This window comes from Acanthisitta chloris, unplaced genomic scaffold (genome assembly GCF_000695815.1).
Source record: "Acanthisitta chloris isolate BGI_N310 unplaced genomic scaffold, ASM69581v1 scaffold11606, whole genome shotgun sequence".
Taxonomy (NCBI): domain Eukaryota; kingdom Metazoa; phylum Chordata; class Aves; order Passeriformes; family Acanthisittidae; genus Acanthisitta; species Acanthisitta chloris.
In genome coordinates this window covers 434-18,083 of record NW_008677630.1, presented here as the reverse complement: position 1 = coordinate 18,083, position 17,650 = coordinate 434, and the positions used below count along the sequence as shown (strand labels likewise).

Below are 17,650 nucleotides of genomic sequence, written 5' to 3'. Positions count from 1 at the left end.
TTTTGATCAAGAAGTCATCCAAGGACTTGCTGGGATTTTTAGTCTTTATCAGTGTAACTCAGTTTTCTGTATACCCTATGGAAAAAAACCCAACCAACCTGTTTAGATGAAGAAGTAAATTACACAAAAAGACTATGTTTGCTGAAACTCCCATGAACAGAATGAAATTGAAACCAACTGCCAAAGCAAGATCTCTGAACATCTTGACTATGAGCAGCTGCAGGACTATGAGCTGCTTGCACTCCTATGTGCTTTAGATGGAGAGGAAACTTTTCACGTCATTTTGATGTCTCAGTAGTGCTACTACATCAGCCTAAGATATAGATATCTATTAAACGTCAAGGTGCACAAATAGCTAAAAATTAGACACAAATGAGAACACAAATATTTCCTTGCATATTACTTAAGAAATTGTCTAAGTGTTTCTGTCATCTATTTTAAAATAATTTGGTTTTCTTCTGACCGTAACTATGTCAGTACAGCTGCAGGACAGTGTTTACACAGAGCTGAAGAAAGGTTCATTAGTTATGAACATTTCCTTTTCTGAAATCTCTTTCACAATCATCTTCTAGATAAAGGCAATCTAGTTCCAGACAGAAAGACAATATTCCTTTTCTTTCCACAACTGTTTATAACAATGTACATCACTTTTGCCACATGGCTTAGGCATAAAACTTCTGAGGGCTCTGAAGTCACTGAAGAGCAGCTTCACTACTGAGCTAAAAATATCACACCACAGGCCTGAGGAAAGTTGCCAGCTGACAGTCCATTTTGGCTACAAATCAGTAAGCAACTATTTGTGTAATTAAGGAACAAAGAAACAGATTTTATTCCAGATGGTCTGGCAAGAAAACACTGTGAAATCCTGATTTCTCTACTTACATCCATTAAGGAAAGGAAAATCTTTTCCTTTAGAACAATAACTAATCTTATAGGGAGGGCTATTTTACATGGAGCCAGGAAAAATTAGTGAGAGAAAAAAATGAAACCCAAGAACTGAGCAGAACTTTACTCAGCTAAGTGAGCATATTCAACATCACTAAAACATCTGCTTGTCTGCAATCTTCCATTATATCAGAAATAATCCAAATACAATCTTTATCAATATTGCATGAATTTGTAATACAAGCCACTAAGTTTTAATTCCATCTTTGCTTGAACGGAGACTTTTTTCTTTAAATCATGAAGCCTCTTTTCTGGTTAAGTTCTCCATACAGGTAGTTTACAAAATGCTTTCAGCCTTCCTTTGAAGTTCAATTCAAACATCGCCAGAAAATTTTGGTATCAGCTGTATGCTCATCTCAAGCATAGTGAAAATATTTCTTGCTTGAGTTTGGGAAGCCAGCATATCTTGTGGTGCCAAATTAGACTTTTTTGGCAAAAAAGCACATCAAAAATATTTTGGAAAATAAACTGAGAAACTGTTTAGAGAACTTTTAATGGTTTTTATATCCTGTTGACTATTAAGCGTTTGTAATTAAAAATCCAAGGGATCTGAAGCTTGATAGTCCTTTAAAAGCTACAGGTTTTCTAAGAAAAACAGATGTAGTAGGCCAGTGTTCAGGGAGCTGGAAGGAGTGTTCTCTTTCCAGAGATCTAAATACACTGCCACTAGTGGGAACAGCAGGAGGAGAGGATCTCACTTCTGGTTTACACAGAGCCAAACTGCAGGTAACCATGCCCAACTGCACTGAGGCTAACTTCTGAAAGACCTCTAAGTGGCAATATACTGCACTCTCCACAGCCTAAGGATCTGAGAGGACTTGTTTGTTCAAACACATCCAAAACCAAAACAATTCTATAGTCTATCTAAAATAATAAATGCCTCCGTAATGAACACCAAATAAGGAGTACAGTAACCATCTTACTGACTTGTGCTCACCAGCCATCCATGCTGGAGTCTGGCTGGTTTTGTCCACAGGCACTTGCCTCAGGTCTGCAGGTTTGATTAGCTTGGGCTCTCCCATACTGATTTTCTAGAAGCATGTATGTAACCTCCATACCTTTAATATGGATGTAGAGCAGCAAATAATTATTTAGAAATTTGTTTTCAAGAGGCTCTTACCTTCGGTGACCATTCTGTGCATTTCTGGGAGAGCTACAGTTGTCCACTGCCCTAGGACAAGCGATCCCAGACCCTGGTGATGAAAACCAGTAGTATGAAAAAGGCAAGACCAATGCTAAGTAGCATGAACACTACAGTATGTTATTAAAATATCAGCATATTAAGACACTGGGAATACTTCATTAGCATACATCAATGAGAAAATTTCTTTATGAATATATTCATATGCAAAAGGTTCTGACAAAACTTCATCTCGAATACATTTTATACACTGAACATATTTAAATTTCTTCAAAATGCTAATTTATCACCATTAGAAAAAGGGAGAAGAAACTGCTCAATATTAGGAAAAAAATGTAATGCATAAAATACGAGTTAAAATTTGAGGAAAGCAAAGTAAGACAGATGGGATAAATCAACCACAAATAATCAAATTCTTTACAATTAATCAGTAATGAAAATGCAACAAGGCAGAAACCATGCAAACAAGTCTATTTCTTCTGCCATTTTCTACTTGTATACCAGTTGACAGTATTTCAAGTCACCTTCTATATAGTTCTTTATGTGTTAGTTATCTGATAACAAGATTAATAAAAATAAAATATGGAAAGTAAATATTGGTAATTTTACTTTCCAGAAAATATTTAGATTATGTTACTTTCATACTTTTACCAAAATCAGATTTTAGAAAGGAAATCAAAACATTAGCATTTAAAAATCTTAAACTAATGTAGTTTTTAAATAATAAAATTCTTCTACCCTGAATTGGCAAAAGTCTTTATCCAGATTAACAATCTAACTGACCTAAGAAAGTGGCAGTAGCCATGAACAACTCCAAGTTTTTGTAAATATGAAGAAACCAAAAGCACTTGATTATTCCAGTGTAGGATTAACAAACTATGCATTTCCTACTGAACATTTAGATATAGAAAGTAATAGTGAGCTTTAAGTAAAATACAAAACAGGAGGAGAGAAAACAAGCAGATAATAAGCAACACTTTAGTAGGAATAGTCCTAGCTAATCTAAAAAAAAGGCTTCTTAAATAATTGTTAACATGTGATTCAGGAAACCCTTTTCTGTATAGATTCCTTACTTAAAGAAACACTTAAGCATACACAATTATTACTCAGGAAGAACTGCTGCCACCTAGACAGTGATCTGTTGAGATCTGTAGAGTTACTATGTGAAGAAGTGCTGGTAATTACTTAAGTAATAAATTCATAAAGTCTCTGAAACTAACCTTGCAGGGAAGTACCAGGAATACCAAGACATTCACCTGAAGCAGCATGAAATCCAGAGTCCTGAAAATAAAGTGTCAACAGATAGCATGGATGAGAAAACCTATTATTTCACAGCTTGTCTCAGAAGAAATGACTGTGAACCTGGAAAGAGTCTGATTTAATATTTAAAACAAGAAATTTGATGATTCCTGTAAAACTCAGTAAAGCTTAATTTGTTTGCCTCACTTGGTCTACCTATAAAAGTAATAAACTGTCATCATTTCAGAAGGACAGCACCTTAATTAAAGTAAGCTCAAATAATGACCTCAATTACTGGTGAAATTATCTATTGAAATGGAACAAAAAATTTCACTGAGCATTTTAAAAATCACTTTCAAGCTTATTAAATATAGTGAGCTTCCTCGCATGATCTAGGAGACATCATACAGCTTATATTTTAACAAATAAATATCCCCAAAACCCCAAATCTGTAAAATACCTCTTCTGGCCAAACAGCACCAGAAGTATGTTATCACCAGTTCAAACAGCTTGCAGCTCTAATCCATTTTTAAGCCTTTCACCAAATATCTAAGAGTACACAATTTTTATATATGTATTTTTTTTTTTAACAATGTCCTTAAGTACCTGACACTGACAGCTGTGATCTTCAAAGCAGTGGTGAGAGATCTGTTGACATTTTGCTGAAGAAAAATAACTTTCTGGTGTATGTTTCAGCCGCTTTACTGGTGAACAAAGATGATCACTTGGAAAACTTTCTAGTCTTTTAACTCTGGGAAATGTAAATGGCATTTGAACAGGTGAGTTAACAAGAGCATTTACAGTTTCAGACATCTGTGTTCCTTCACATTTCCTCTGAAAACTAGGAAGTTTTGGAGCAGCCTCACTACACAATTTCTCATAGAGCCTGTCAAAATCTCTGTCAATCTGTGCACTTGACCTCACAGAATCATTTAAATTACAGTTCACTAATCTTCCTTTCTCTTCAAGGTTCTTTGAGTTTGGAGAAGGTTCTGTCCATGTCAGAGGCTTTTGGATTTCTTTGCAACAGAGTTCATGGTAGAGTTTGTCAAAATCATCTTTGTATTTCTGGGGCACCTCTGAAGGATTCCATTCCACAAACAGTGAGGAAAGTGAGTGCCTAGGCTGGGAGGAAATTTGTCTTGCAGGAATTATTTTTTCAGGCTTCATGGGTGAAGAATTCGATGTTCTTGCAAAAGAAGAGCTTGTGCTAAGTTGGTGAGTGTTACTACTGCCACAAGAACTGTAAGCAGAGGAACACAACTCTGAGGTATCACCAGAAGAAAAGCCAGTTTTCTGAGGCTTATTTTTCCCAAGATGAAGCGCTGTTGACTCTGAAGAGGCAACAGATATTCTACGACGGTATTCTGAAGACTGGCAAGCCAATTTTTCACTTCCTGTGCATTCCAAATTCTTCAGTGAGGCAGTAGTCTGTAACTCACCTTCAACTAGAAATCTCTCTCCCATTCTAGTTGCATCATTAGGAAAAACAGTCTGTTTGGAGACTTGTTTGCCTTTTCCAGATACCAATTTGTGTTCTAAACTTGAGTCAGAGCAGTCCACTATGATTTCACTTGTATCAGTATAAGGTACTAGACTGGATGACTTATTAATGAGACAACTGCCACAACAAACTTCTCCACTTTCATTTCCCAAAGTCGGATTCTGCTTGTCTGCAACTCCACTGCTGCATATGCTGACTAGTGCTTTCTTTGGTTTATAATGTCTGAACTTTCCTATTTTGTATACAGTCATATTGAACTTGGGTCTTCCATAATGCCATCTCTTGGACCTTAAGTGCCCAAACATGCATTTTAACTCTCTTCTCTGATACTCCTTTACCATGAGCCTTCCAAGTGTCTCAACCATCGCTGGATATAAGTCTGCAATCGTTATATTGCTCCAGGAGCATTCCTCATCTGCAGACTGGTATTCTGTGAGGATACTGCAAGTTTTCTTCAGCTCTGGAGAGGGTTTATGTCTGGGTATGGTTATTTTATGTGATGAACTGGGAACACCAGAATATTTTAACTGTAGAGATCGGGATGAAGAACATTCATTTGACAACATTTTGTTTCTGCAAACAGTGGCTCGATTACCTGTTCAAAAAAACTGAAATTAATCACAAAACAAAAGCAGAAGGACGAAAAAATTCCAAACCTATCAGGGCACTTCCAGCTATGTAGTATATAACTTAGAAACAACTGCATATTGTACAGTCTTACTGCAATAGCATATTTCATTAAGCTTTTCCTGACCGTATGGAATTAACGGACTGCAGAAGACAGAAGTAAAATGTGATGGGAAAAAAACCCCAATCTATTTTAAAGTAGCATAATATATGGATATAAAAAAATTTCCTCGTAGAAGACTTCCTTGTCTTTTGTGATTTCTGATCAGGAGGAACAGCATTATTCAACACCTTTTGTTACTCTATTTCCATGTTACCTGAAAGCTTTGTCCTTGGCTAGTACCAGTGCAGCTTTGCTTACCACAAACCATGACAAAGGTAATCCCTTTTGTAGTTATTAGGCTTGAAATATTGACACCAAAATCTCTCTCTTACGTTTGCATCAGGTCTGGAAAGCTTATAAACAAAGTTTGCTAGCAAAGTACCACTCTGAGTACCAGTTAACAGCAGACTCAAAGCCATTCCATTACATTCCCTGAGCTTAAAATAAGCAGAATTAAATAATTATACTTTTATTTCATTGAGCTAAATGCTGCTGAATTTTGCAACTATGATTTTTTTTTTTCCTGGAGCTATTTAAGAAAAGCTGGTTTTAGGTATAATAGTTATTAATTTTCTGTTTTCCAAATATATTTTGCCTTAAGCAAAATCCTATCAAACCTCCCTTCAAAATCCAGCTTATTGAACTTTCCTGTTGGATAAACAATGCCTCTGTATTTACAAGAAATTAATTTTTTTCTAATAAACTTTAGTAAAATCCCATTTTCTAACTAATGTATTTAACCAACATCCAAAAGATGCAGTTGCACTAATCAGTTCTTGCACTGGTGAAGCCAAATGAAGACTTTGCCACAAACCTGGAGGTGCGACCTGAAACAAAGAAAAGAAAGACAATCTAATATTCTGATTTTTCTGCATGTTAAAGGTAACATCAAAACCTTACTTGTAATTCCTCCTACTCTCTCCTTACTACACTAGGTTCTGCACAGTTATGGTCCTAAGGGGCTTAGTCAAGTTCAGATGAAGTGGAAAAAATGTAGTCCGAGACTTCAGTAAGAATTTTTAAGAGTTACCAGTTAAACCTTGGGAAGCTATTTATCATTGTTTTACAACTTATTATTTTACTTATACATAATGCATCTTATATTAATCCCTTTCCCAAATACAAGAATTTATCCATGGACATATATACACCTGGATAATCTATATATCTCTGGCAACTCCAGTAGGAAACAGAAGCTCTACCATGTAACACAACACTTCACCTCCAAAACCTCACACCCAAAAGCAAAACCAATTTCTTTTCTCTACAAACATTAAATTTAGATTTTTCAGAAAACTTGCTGAAGACCAACTCTCACACCAGTGTTCAAAGAACAAAGTAAAAAGAAGTAACTTTTTCTAAATCAACTGCTCTGTTTCTTGCAAATTACTGCTGTCAGAAACCTGAGACACTGTGATATTTACACAGACAGCAAGCAGGAGAGGAACAATGATGGGACCACAGAGAAGTTGTATTAGAATTCATTGTGCTACCCAGTTAGAGAGTTCTTATTTTAATCTAATTAGCTAATAACTTAGAATAGGAGAAATGTGTTACCAAAATCCATTTGGGAATTCTTCTAGCATCATCTTGTACTATCACATCCACTCGAACTTTTGTGCACTCTCCAAATTTTTCAGTACCTACATTCTTATAGGAAGATAAAAAAATAATTATTAAAACACACAGGAATTATTGGCACTGACAAACCCAGATGTATAACATTTGTTGCAAACCAGCATTATTAGGATGAGGATATCCAACAAGCATAAACTTATTTTTAATGCATATATTTTATGCTACCAAAAAAAGCCAAAAGCAACTGTATGTGAAGATATATGAAGAGAGATAGCTAACTAGTTTATTGATTCAGGGAGAAACACACACTGCCTCAGAAGGCTCACTGATAAAAATAAACAAACAAAACACCCAAGTTAAAAAAAAAAAAAAGGAGAAAAAAAAGGAAAAAGTGAGGTTACAAAGCACTGGTAATTATGGCTGCAAATCTTTACCTATCTTCTTAATAGCCCATGAAAATTCATATACAAAATAAGGTCTGCCCTGTAACACACCTCTATTTAAAATCTAAGAGCATTTTGTGATAAATCACAATTCATTGGTGAAACTCTTGCTTTCTGAAGCAGTTTGTATATGCTGTTGTCAAAGACATGGCACTAGCACTATGGCAAACAAGTAAGGAAAGTAAATTATATTTTTGGTAATGGCATTTGGCAAGCAGAACACAGCATTAGAACAGCTGCACACACAAAGCCTGTGTTACAATTTTCCTCATCAACATGAACACTCTGGGTAGGCCTGATATGCAGTGACCAGTTTGGGAAGCACCAGCAGAAGACTCCAGGTCTGCTTTTGTTATAGCAGCCATTATTTCAGATTTGCTTTAAAAAAAAGTTACCTGTTTATATCAGGCTCTCAGGTGAAGAATCAGATCTTTATAAAGGTTTTCACTTTACGATTCATCTGGTTATTCTTTTTCTTACCTACAATAGCCTCTCTCAGGGTTGCTTGTTGATGCAATCCATTGTATGGCTTTCTGTGGCATACTAATACTACCAAGACAATAATATTACTTCATATTGGTCTTCATGACATTATTTATTGAACCTCTCATTTGTTATACTTACTAAAAATGTGCATTAAGATTCTGACTACATAGAGTCTTCTGCTAACTGCATCAATTCACCAGGCATGTGTAAGCTATTCAAATAATTACTCATTTCTATTCAACACAAAATTATTCCATTACATTAGACACCAGAGATTTTTACCTGCAGGTCAATGCCTTCAAATTTTCTTCTTACTGAAACTACATCGACATCCCTTGATTCCTCTACAATTTGAAGATAAATATTAAATTAAATATAGTTGAATTCAAAACCAAAACAGAAATATTTTTAAACACACACTCTTTAACTTATTGACTACACTGGTTTCATTTTAGAAAATGGTTTTCAACACTAAAGCTTTTTGGATGTCTTATATTTCCATTTCAAGTCCTATCAAAAAGAATAGTTTATAGGTTCATAAATGACTTGAGGGGAACAAAGAGTGAAGATAATTTGTTAGCAACCAAGTCTTCAAGATTTATGTTAAACATTTCAGAAAGTAAAATACTTTCACAGCAAGTCAAATATTTTCTGCAAGATTCACTGCTCATTAATGCCTAATTCCCACTACATTCCTAAATATCTCAACAAAGATAGCAAGGACCTTCTACCACACTTCCTTTTATTAGTTTCTTAGCATCAAGACAGCCTTAGACCTGACGAAACTGAGAAATAAGACAGACTTGAGAATATGAAAAAGCAAGTCCAAATCTTTTAACTCATTTTTAGGTATTCTATAGATATTTTTGTGAATGAAATGCAACAAAACATTTTCTGCTAGATGTAGCCAGACCTTCCAATTCATCATTAGCTAAAGTCAGCCTTCCATGAACATAAAACACGTGCCTGCATTGCAAGCCCTGTTTTCTGAATTTCCCTGTGTTAGCCACAGGGAGGGAAAAAGGAGAGAACAATAACCCTGAAAAGGAAAACAATGAGTGAAAGAAGTCTTGGTTATGATACCTACCACATCAGTGCCTCGTCGTACTATTCTGAAATTACTAAAACCAGAATGAAAATCTATATACTATATTAGAAAGCGATGAAAAAGTTACTTGCAATATTTTTTACAAAGTTTTTTAAAAGAGGTAGCTAAACAGTAAATTAAAACCCCCACCTGTATCAGATGCATCCATAGAAGAGTTTTTAGGAGATTCCTTAGAAGCAAATGAAAGGAATTTTAATACCTGGTAGCACAAGCTATATTCCATCTCAGTACTCAATGGGGAAAACAATTTTCTTCCTAGCTCTTCTATACTCAGACCAATAATGCAAAATATAGCTATTATACAACAAGAGCAAAAAACAGTTGACGGATGAACTCAAAACACCAAATCTTTATCAGCATGTACTAGGGATTTTCTCAGTGTTCCAACATATAAGGAAAGTTTCTTAACTGCCCACTTCAAACAATTCTTAATTTTTACTGCAAAAAAGTCTATACCTATTTCAAATAGGTTTTTCACTTATTTTTGAAGGAGTCTTGATAGTTGCATAAAATCTTACAATCTACATCTGACATCATATTCCACAGAGTTTCCACTATTGTAAGTCTACATCTATTCTGTCCAGTTCAATCATAAAATTAGTTTATTGTGGGTTAAAATGGCATCAATAAAATGCAACAATTCTAACTACCATCTATTGTGAGTGAACAGTGAGATGGCCCACATCACTTCAAATGCTACATGTTTTCTCCCTAAAGATAAGGAGTCAAAAGAAGCTATTCTGGACTACAGAGATTTTACAAATAATAATTTAAAGAGTTAGACACATATTGCCTAAATAAAGAGACATTTGATGGTTAAAAGCCTGTATCTAGCTGTGCTCTCTCCTTTAAATAAACTGAAAAGTAGAATTCAGCTGAAACCTGTGGCTGATACCACAGTACAGGACCACCTGCCCATGCTTAATTTCTTAGCTTTTGGCTAGATAAATGCATTTTACCAAAGAGGCTTTCACAGAATCATAGAATGGTTTGGGTTGAAATGGACCTTAGAGATCATTAGCACCAACCCCCATGCGATGGCCAGGGACACCTTTCAATAGACCAGGGAGCTCAAAGCCTCATCCAGCCTGGCCTGGAGCACTCTGTAAAAGCAGATGGATGCAACATGGTGCCCATACCTCATGCGCTCTTGAATGCCCATCTTCAAAATCACTGGTGCATTGGCTTTCTACTTCTTAGCATGAATGGGAGGAAAAAATAATTCTATTACAATTCGATATGTCACAGATCAATCTTGCATCTGAAGTCATTAATTCTTCATTTGTATATACCCTTACTTATTTTCAAAAATATTTAACACCAGCATTTAACAAACAGAGAACAAGTGCCAGAACAACATCTAGTCAATTACAGCAGACTAATTGGGATCAAAGATGTTCATCTACCACATTAGATGTACATCTACCATATTACTTTCTTCTTAATCCCTGAAGCACCACAGAAAATAAGATGTACCCCATTATCAGGTGGCATCACTTGAAGTGCAAACTTTTAGTGCATTTTCCTTGGCATATGTTGAAAAGGATAAGAGAAAGACTACTCCTGAAGCCTGAGGATAGCGACCCAAACCTTTATTGCACCTTTTAATGATTTCTGGCAAGGGGACCTTCTAAAACTGCTGTCTTCCTGCACAGACAGACCCACCTACAATCTCTGTGGGTTGTTCTTTTTTTACCCCCTTCCCATTTATTTCATAAGAAGCAGAAAAAATAAGGCCTGGAATATCTGTCTAATTTAGCCAAGATCTCCTGTTTTAACATTTCAATCTATACTTTGTTCTTCTTCAACCGTCACAACTCAGGTGGATATAAAAAAAGCTAAACATTAGACAGAGAGGTAGATATGATTAAATAAATATGATTTCCACATAAAGTTATTTCACAATTTCAAGCTAGATACTGTTGCCACTAAAAATACTCAAACTGAAAAGTTTTGGTATTGCTAAATAAAGTTATATTCTAACCACTGCTTTGTGAGATCTGAAAAACCATGTCTATAACTAGCTACAGCCTCTCAAATCAGTATACAGTGTATATGATTATGATGTTCATATAAAATTCAATGCCTAAATCTATTGTTAATCCTGCATAAAATACAGAAATTTAACCTTTCCCCCAAGAAAAGATCTGTATCTCTGAACATACAACTCTGATGGTACTAAAGCTCTAGTGGGACTTAACGTGTCTGGATGCACATGATAGACTCAGACTTAAATAACAGAAATAATACAGGTGCTTTAGCAGATATGTTTATCCTACTCAAGATTGTCATTAAACAAGTTCCAGTTTCATGCAGCATTTGTTATCCTTGCTTTTTTTTTCCTCTGCATTTCTCCTTCCAGATAAACTGATGGCAAATATCACAAGCCATTTAATTTTTGGTTATGTGGTGAGAAACTTATACCTAACTGAGGCACATAGGTATTAATTTACCTCTATAAACACTTCATATTATTTAATAGTGCCACAAAAACACACAAAGATTTCCAGTTTTCCAAAGACTTAAACCACATGAAAAAGGAACGTAAAGATGTCATATGTTGCTTCTTCCTTTTTAAGGCAGGAACAACTGTAACTAATGTACCTCTAGGAGAAGCCTGACCCATCCTTAAGAGCAACTTCATCTTCAAGAATGGTGTTTCAGGACTTCTTTATGTTTACATTTGAAAAGCTTTTATAATATTTATCCTCTCTTGTTTGGTTGGGTTTTGTTTTTTTAAAAATTATTTTATTTTATTTTTGCCTCCATTTATGTCCTACCACCAGTGGCTCTAGTCATTTTTCTGTCCCACTTCAGCTAGTCACATTGCTATCAAACACAAAGTAGTCCACCAGGTTTAACTGCTGTTAAGCAGTGCAGAAAACCCGTTTTGTGTGGTTTACATCCTAGGCACCTGTGCATATCTTGTAGTACAGCATGCACTATTTTCTCAGCATGGTGATATTCTTGGTTGGATCAACCAGCCTTCAAAACTCTCTCTTCCTGCATTTAATTATTCCTGAATAAGTATTACTTTGAACTTCTCTGCATGAAATCACACAAAGTTTAACTTGAGTTTTTTGCCCCAGTTTGTGAGACCACCTGTCCCAGTGATCATGCCTAACTGGAATCCCCTCTTCTGCTATCTACTTAAGTATAAACTAATAATTTGCACAGAATTGCACCAGAAAAAAATCCCTCATATTTCCCTCCAGTTTGGACACACACCATTGATAACTATTCTAAGCACCCTTTGCCAGCCAGTAGGAAACTGGGCTATAAAACAACTATGTCATATAAAGTTCATGAAGCATATTCTCTAACTAGAAGGCTCTGGCTTCAGCTTGTAACCTTCTCTGGAAATTCATGTTCACTATTTTGCAAAAATCTCCAGTAATGCTTCCTTTAGAACTGCATTTTTTCAGAAGCTGAGTAAAGCATTTTCCAAGCATATAAGGATTGGGAACATAGGAAAGGAGAATATCATGGTATTGTCCAACTGAAATTCCTTACTGACCAAGATCTATTAAACGACACAGAGGGTGTTTTGTTTCAAAAATTATTTCTCAAGGAAAGAAGTAATTTTCAGTGGCTAATATGTGACAGGAATATTGCTGCTCTTGGAAGCTGAAATTTAACATACCCGATCCTCCTTTATTGACAGCTGCCATATATAAAAAATAACAACTCACCACTCAAAGGATTGTCATTTTAATCGGTAAAACTTCATGGGGGTACTGTCGATTCTATTCAGATATTAAAACTTGATTCTAGCAAAATTCAGAACTGTGAGCTGGAAAAAATAACACTGCATATTCCAAAGCGAAAGGATCACTGATATATATTAGGGTCTTAAAAAGACTGTCTCATGTTCACACTTAATAGCACAGAACTTGATATATCTTAATTGAAAAAACTTATTAGGCCCACCTAAAAGAATAAAACATGAATAGGTAAAATTTGTGCATTAGCTTTAAAAATCCACAGGCAGAATGGGGTTAGAGTGTTTCATGTTTGGTTGGGGGCTTTTGGCCTGTGGGTTTTTTGTTGCTGTTGGGTTTTTGTTTTGTTTTTTTTTTTTTTTTTTTTTTTTTTAAAGGGAAGCACCAAACACAATTGGCCAGTTCAAATGTTTACTAATGTACTCATTGTGTTTCAAATTAAATTAAAAAAAACCAAAAAGCAGTGCAAGATGGGGTTTTTGTAAACTGATCAAAATTATGAGATTCTTTCAGAGCACATATAAATACTAATGTATAAATATTAATCTGTGAAGATTTTTTTCTTATATCAAAAGGTGTTAACACTATAGCTCTTCACCATCTTCAATACTTAGTTAAGTATTTCTTCTCAAGGATAGCTTAAAGCATATTAAAATAAAGACTTTTCTTGAGTTACATTAAAAGTTGGAAAAATATATATTATCAATTTTTCTGCTTCTCTACCTCATTTGTAATGCCGCACACTAAATTTAAAATTAATTAGGTTAAGACAACATAGCATTTAAGAAATCCCATGTAAATTTCTTATTTAAGAACTTCTAAGGCATTCAGACCCTATGCAAAAACACACAGATTAGCAAAGTATTTCTTCTAAAAGACTTCAAACACTGTATCTTTGGAAAAAAAATTACTGACTTACTTTCTGAGTTTTACTGAAGATTAGAGTCAATTACTTTTTGCACTACTCAGCTGCATCACCTGGATGGGGCAATTAAAGATCTGGACCATCTGAATCTTTTTGTGCCACACCCTTATTTCCTAGATCTACATCTAAATTTCACACGATAATTCAAAGTCTGTACCTGAACACTGTATGGACAAATTTTTTGGTAGGGTTGTAGAGGGAGAGAGGCACTGGGCCATGTTTAGTCCTCTGGTATTCAGTATAAAAGTTTCTCAGACGACTGTCATAAAATAAGCAATACCAAAAACCCACCTCAAAACCTTAAGAAAATAAAGCCTAACATACCTTCCTTGTACTACACCTCAACATTTCCTCCCATCATTTACCCCAGTAAAAACATGTATTTTATTGGAATATACAGCTCCTTTTCAGAATAGAGAAAGTGTTCAGATGTCACACACCCCTCTACTTGGTATAATTACACTTTGGTGTGCAGTCTTGTTTGACTTCCATCATGATACTTGATCTCTAATGAAGTAACTATACTTTTCCTGCAGGCAGCCTGATTCATTCAGTATACAGAATAATCCGCTGAATTTTTGATCACTCATCAGGCAACTTCATGACATTCTTTCAATATATACTTTTTAATATACCCACTTATCTAGTTATTGTTAAATTGCTAACAACATTGACATTTCTCCACCTGTGCATCCACAGAAGTCAGGGCTGGAATTTCTAGATTCAAAGAACATCTGACAAAACTGACAAATACAACAAAAATCTGTGATTCACTAATAAAGAGGGATTATTTTAATCCACTTGTGATGACAGCAACATCAATTGTAATGTATTTACTCACCTTAAACATTTTAACTTACATTTCTCAATCCTTATGAACGTAAATATTGTTGGTTTATTGGAAGGCTTCCCACACAAAAACTAATAAGCACCCTAAAGTTTATCACAAACTCAGAATGTTCTCTATTAAGTCAAGACTCTTTGGATAAGATAATGGATAGTACTTTTTTAAAAACACTTTACCTGCGTCCCTTTGACTTCCTCTATTACGCTGTAATTAGGAATAGGAAAAAAAAAGTCAGAATCTTAGAATAGCAAAATTATTTTAACCATTGCCTTTATTTACTCTTGTATATATACCAAATCCAGACACTTCCTAATTAATTATTCAATTTCTCTCGTTTTCTATGGCCTGACCAGAAGAGCCACAAATAGATAGTAAAACTTACCTGATCATTCACTTCTCATACCATTGCTGCTGAAATCACTACAAGAGCATAAGACATAGCTACCTTGGCCCACACAAGATCCTAAGCCAGAGGATTTCTCTTACAGCCCTTAACAGATATAGACAGTAAAGTTGTGCAGCAATGCTTAGTAGATTATACATAAGATATTGCCAGGAGTGGAAAGCAAATGGAATCATAAATGCAGCCCTTTTTTATCTTGATTAAATCCACTCTTGTTCCTCAGGACCAAATTTCATTCCTTATCCCTTCACACTCTGGGGTTCAGAACAGTTTCTCTGTTAACTATCAAGTCACACTATACAGCTTATCCTCACAACAGGAATGGCTTTAGCCTGACACAGTGAGTGGTGAGACTGCAAAGATACTTTCACTACTTTAGCATTATTTTACAGGTGGAAAAAAAATTAAAAATAAGACTCTAAAAATGAAACCAAGAAACTCTTTGGAACTGAAAAGCTGATTACTTGAACCAAGATAAACTGATTAAATGCATTAACTTCAATGACAACATGCTGATGAGATCCAAAGTACACATTCCCATCAGACAGCAATGAAAAAAGTTTTTTCCTTGTTTACTAGTCATCCTAACCACTGATAAATGGTCATTTATTTTAGTCTATCACATCTGACAATCCTAGCCAAAGTATCCCAAAACCCTATTTTAAAGCAGGTATTGACATCATTGATTCATCTCCTAAAAATATTATATGGCACAGCAAGACTTGAATGTAATCCTGTATATAGAAATCATAAATAAAAAGTAATGTTGCTATATTTGACTGCATAGTAGGACTACGTTATTAAATACCTGAAGCATTTCCTTCCTCCATTTTTTAAGACACTTGGTTGACACATTCTCCCATTTTTTTGGTCCTAGAAATAATAAGAAATATCAATATAAACACAGCTTCTCTTATAACACCATCTGTACTGAATAGCCCTCTAAGACACAAATATTTAGGAAGAACATTTTAGATAGTAACAAAACATTATCAAATCTGAACAGCCTCCAGCTCAAATAAAAACTTAGAGAAAAACAAACCAAGAGAATATTGCAATTTCAATTTTACTGGGAAGTCAAGCAAGGAAAAACAAAATCACATGCTGAGCCTGACAATGCTGAGTTAAAATACAAAGAGCATTACAGCCCCAGATGTTACAAAGAGGGGAAAAAAAAAACCCCAAATACTTTTACTTTTTAGATTTTATTTAATGCACACAGACTACATGGAATCTGAGGTTAGTTAATGCCATAATTAAGGCTTTACAGGACTGAGATCCCTATTTATTCCAAACTGAATAGCCAGGCCTTTACAAATCCAAAGGTGCCCATCACAGTGCTGTATGCATGTTTCCTCTCTCTCTCAATGGACACTGTATACAAAATGCAAGCTTTCCAGTTGATGCAAAGTGTTAGTACTCCATGTGTATGTCCAGTAAGTTCTGCTTTACAAGAACTGACATGGCAATGTATGTATCATAATCCTCATTTCAGTGATATTAAAAACTTGGCAGAACATTTCCCTTCCCAGGAAAGCCACCAACATACTAAGTCACAAGTCCCACTAAAACCCTGGGCAATGTATATTAGACCAACAGGGTGGTTTTTTCCCCAATAAGTTCTCCATAACCATTATAGCTCTATAATGGATCAACCATTACAATGAAACACTGGATAAACACGACATGGCCCAACATGGTATAGATTTATGACAACCCCATGGGAGCATTCAATGAAAAGTCACAAAGACTACCTACTCCTGATGTCCTAGTCCCTGATGCTTGGCATAACAGAAGTTTATCAGAGCAGTATTGGGGATAAATAAATGAAGACAAAACTACACAATCCATTCATGGTTAGCAATTCCTGCTAGTACCTCCATTCCTTTGCTTCCTCTCAGTCTTCTTCATTTTGATTCTTCTTCTTCCAAGTCATTCAAGCATTAACCACTTTTATCATAAAGTTTGCTAATAACTCTTTTGTCTAAAATGGAGCATGCAATGGACTAAAACAGCACATAGAAATAAACTCTCCAGGCATTACATGTATGCATTAAAGTTTATGTATGAAATGTCATATCTAAGTGAACAAAATTCAGTGTCTGTTGCACTTAAATGTTCCACAGGTGCCAGCAGCTGCACGCTTTACTAAGTCTAAATACACAACATGCAAATATTGAAGCTTTAAGAAGTTCTTACCTTCATGTGTACTGTAAGTCAGAGTTTTCATGGAAACAAGAAAATCATCTTCGAAGGGCTGATTATACTAAATAAAAAGAACCATTAAACATTAGAATAAATCATTAAAGCAATGTTAAAAACACGTATTCTAAGTATATTTTTAGGACAATTTTGTTTTGTCCAAAACATCAAGTTATCCTTATGCTGTTTTATTGGCTAAAGCAATATAAGAATAATAATAATAAACATAATATAAATAAATAAATATAATAAAGCAATCGGGAAACGTTAATTCTTAGAGGAAACACGAGTTTTAAGCATGTATGTAAGGCAATATCAAAGCATAAACCAGCCAGTGACAACACAGGGCTTCAGAGTTTCCAAAAGGGGTTAAGCTC

General features: G+C 35.1%; 1 protein-coding gene across 1 annotated transcript; it reads right to left on the bottom strand.

Moving 5' to 3' along the window:
- Positions 1-1,878: 1,878 nt before the first annotated feature.
- LOC103804004 lies at positions 1,879-17,337 on the bottom strand (the record flags this gene model as incomplete). Its single annotated transcript, XM_009076590.1, has 9 exons — positions 1,879-2,003; positions 3,307-3,367; positions 3,932-5,424; positions 6,326-6,386; positions 7,117-7,209; positions 8,349-8,410; positions 14,845-14,872; positions 15,880-15,944; positions 17,271-17,337. Coding segments are annotated over 9 exons (2,055 nt in total), but the record flags the coding sequence as incomplete, so codon positions are not given.
- Between the last annotated feature and the right edge of the window lie 313 nt (positions 17,338-17,650).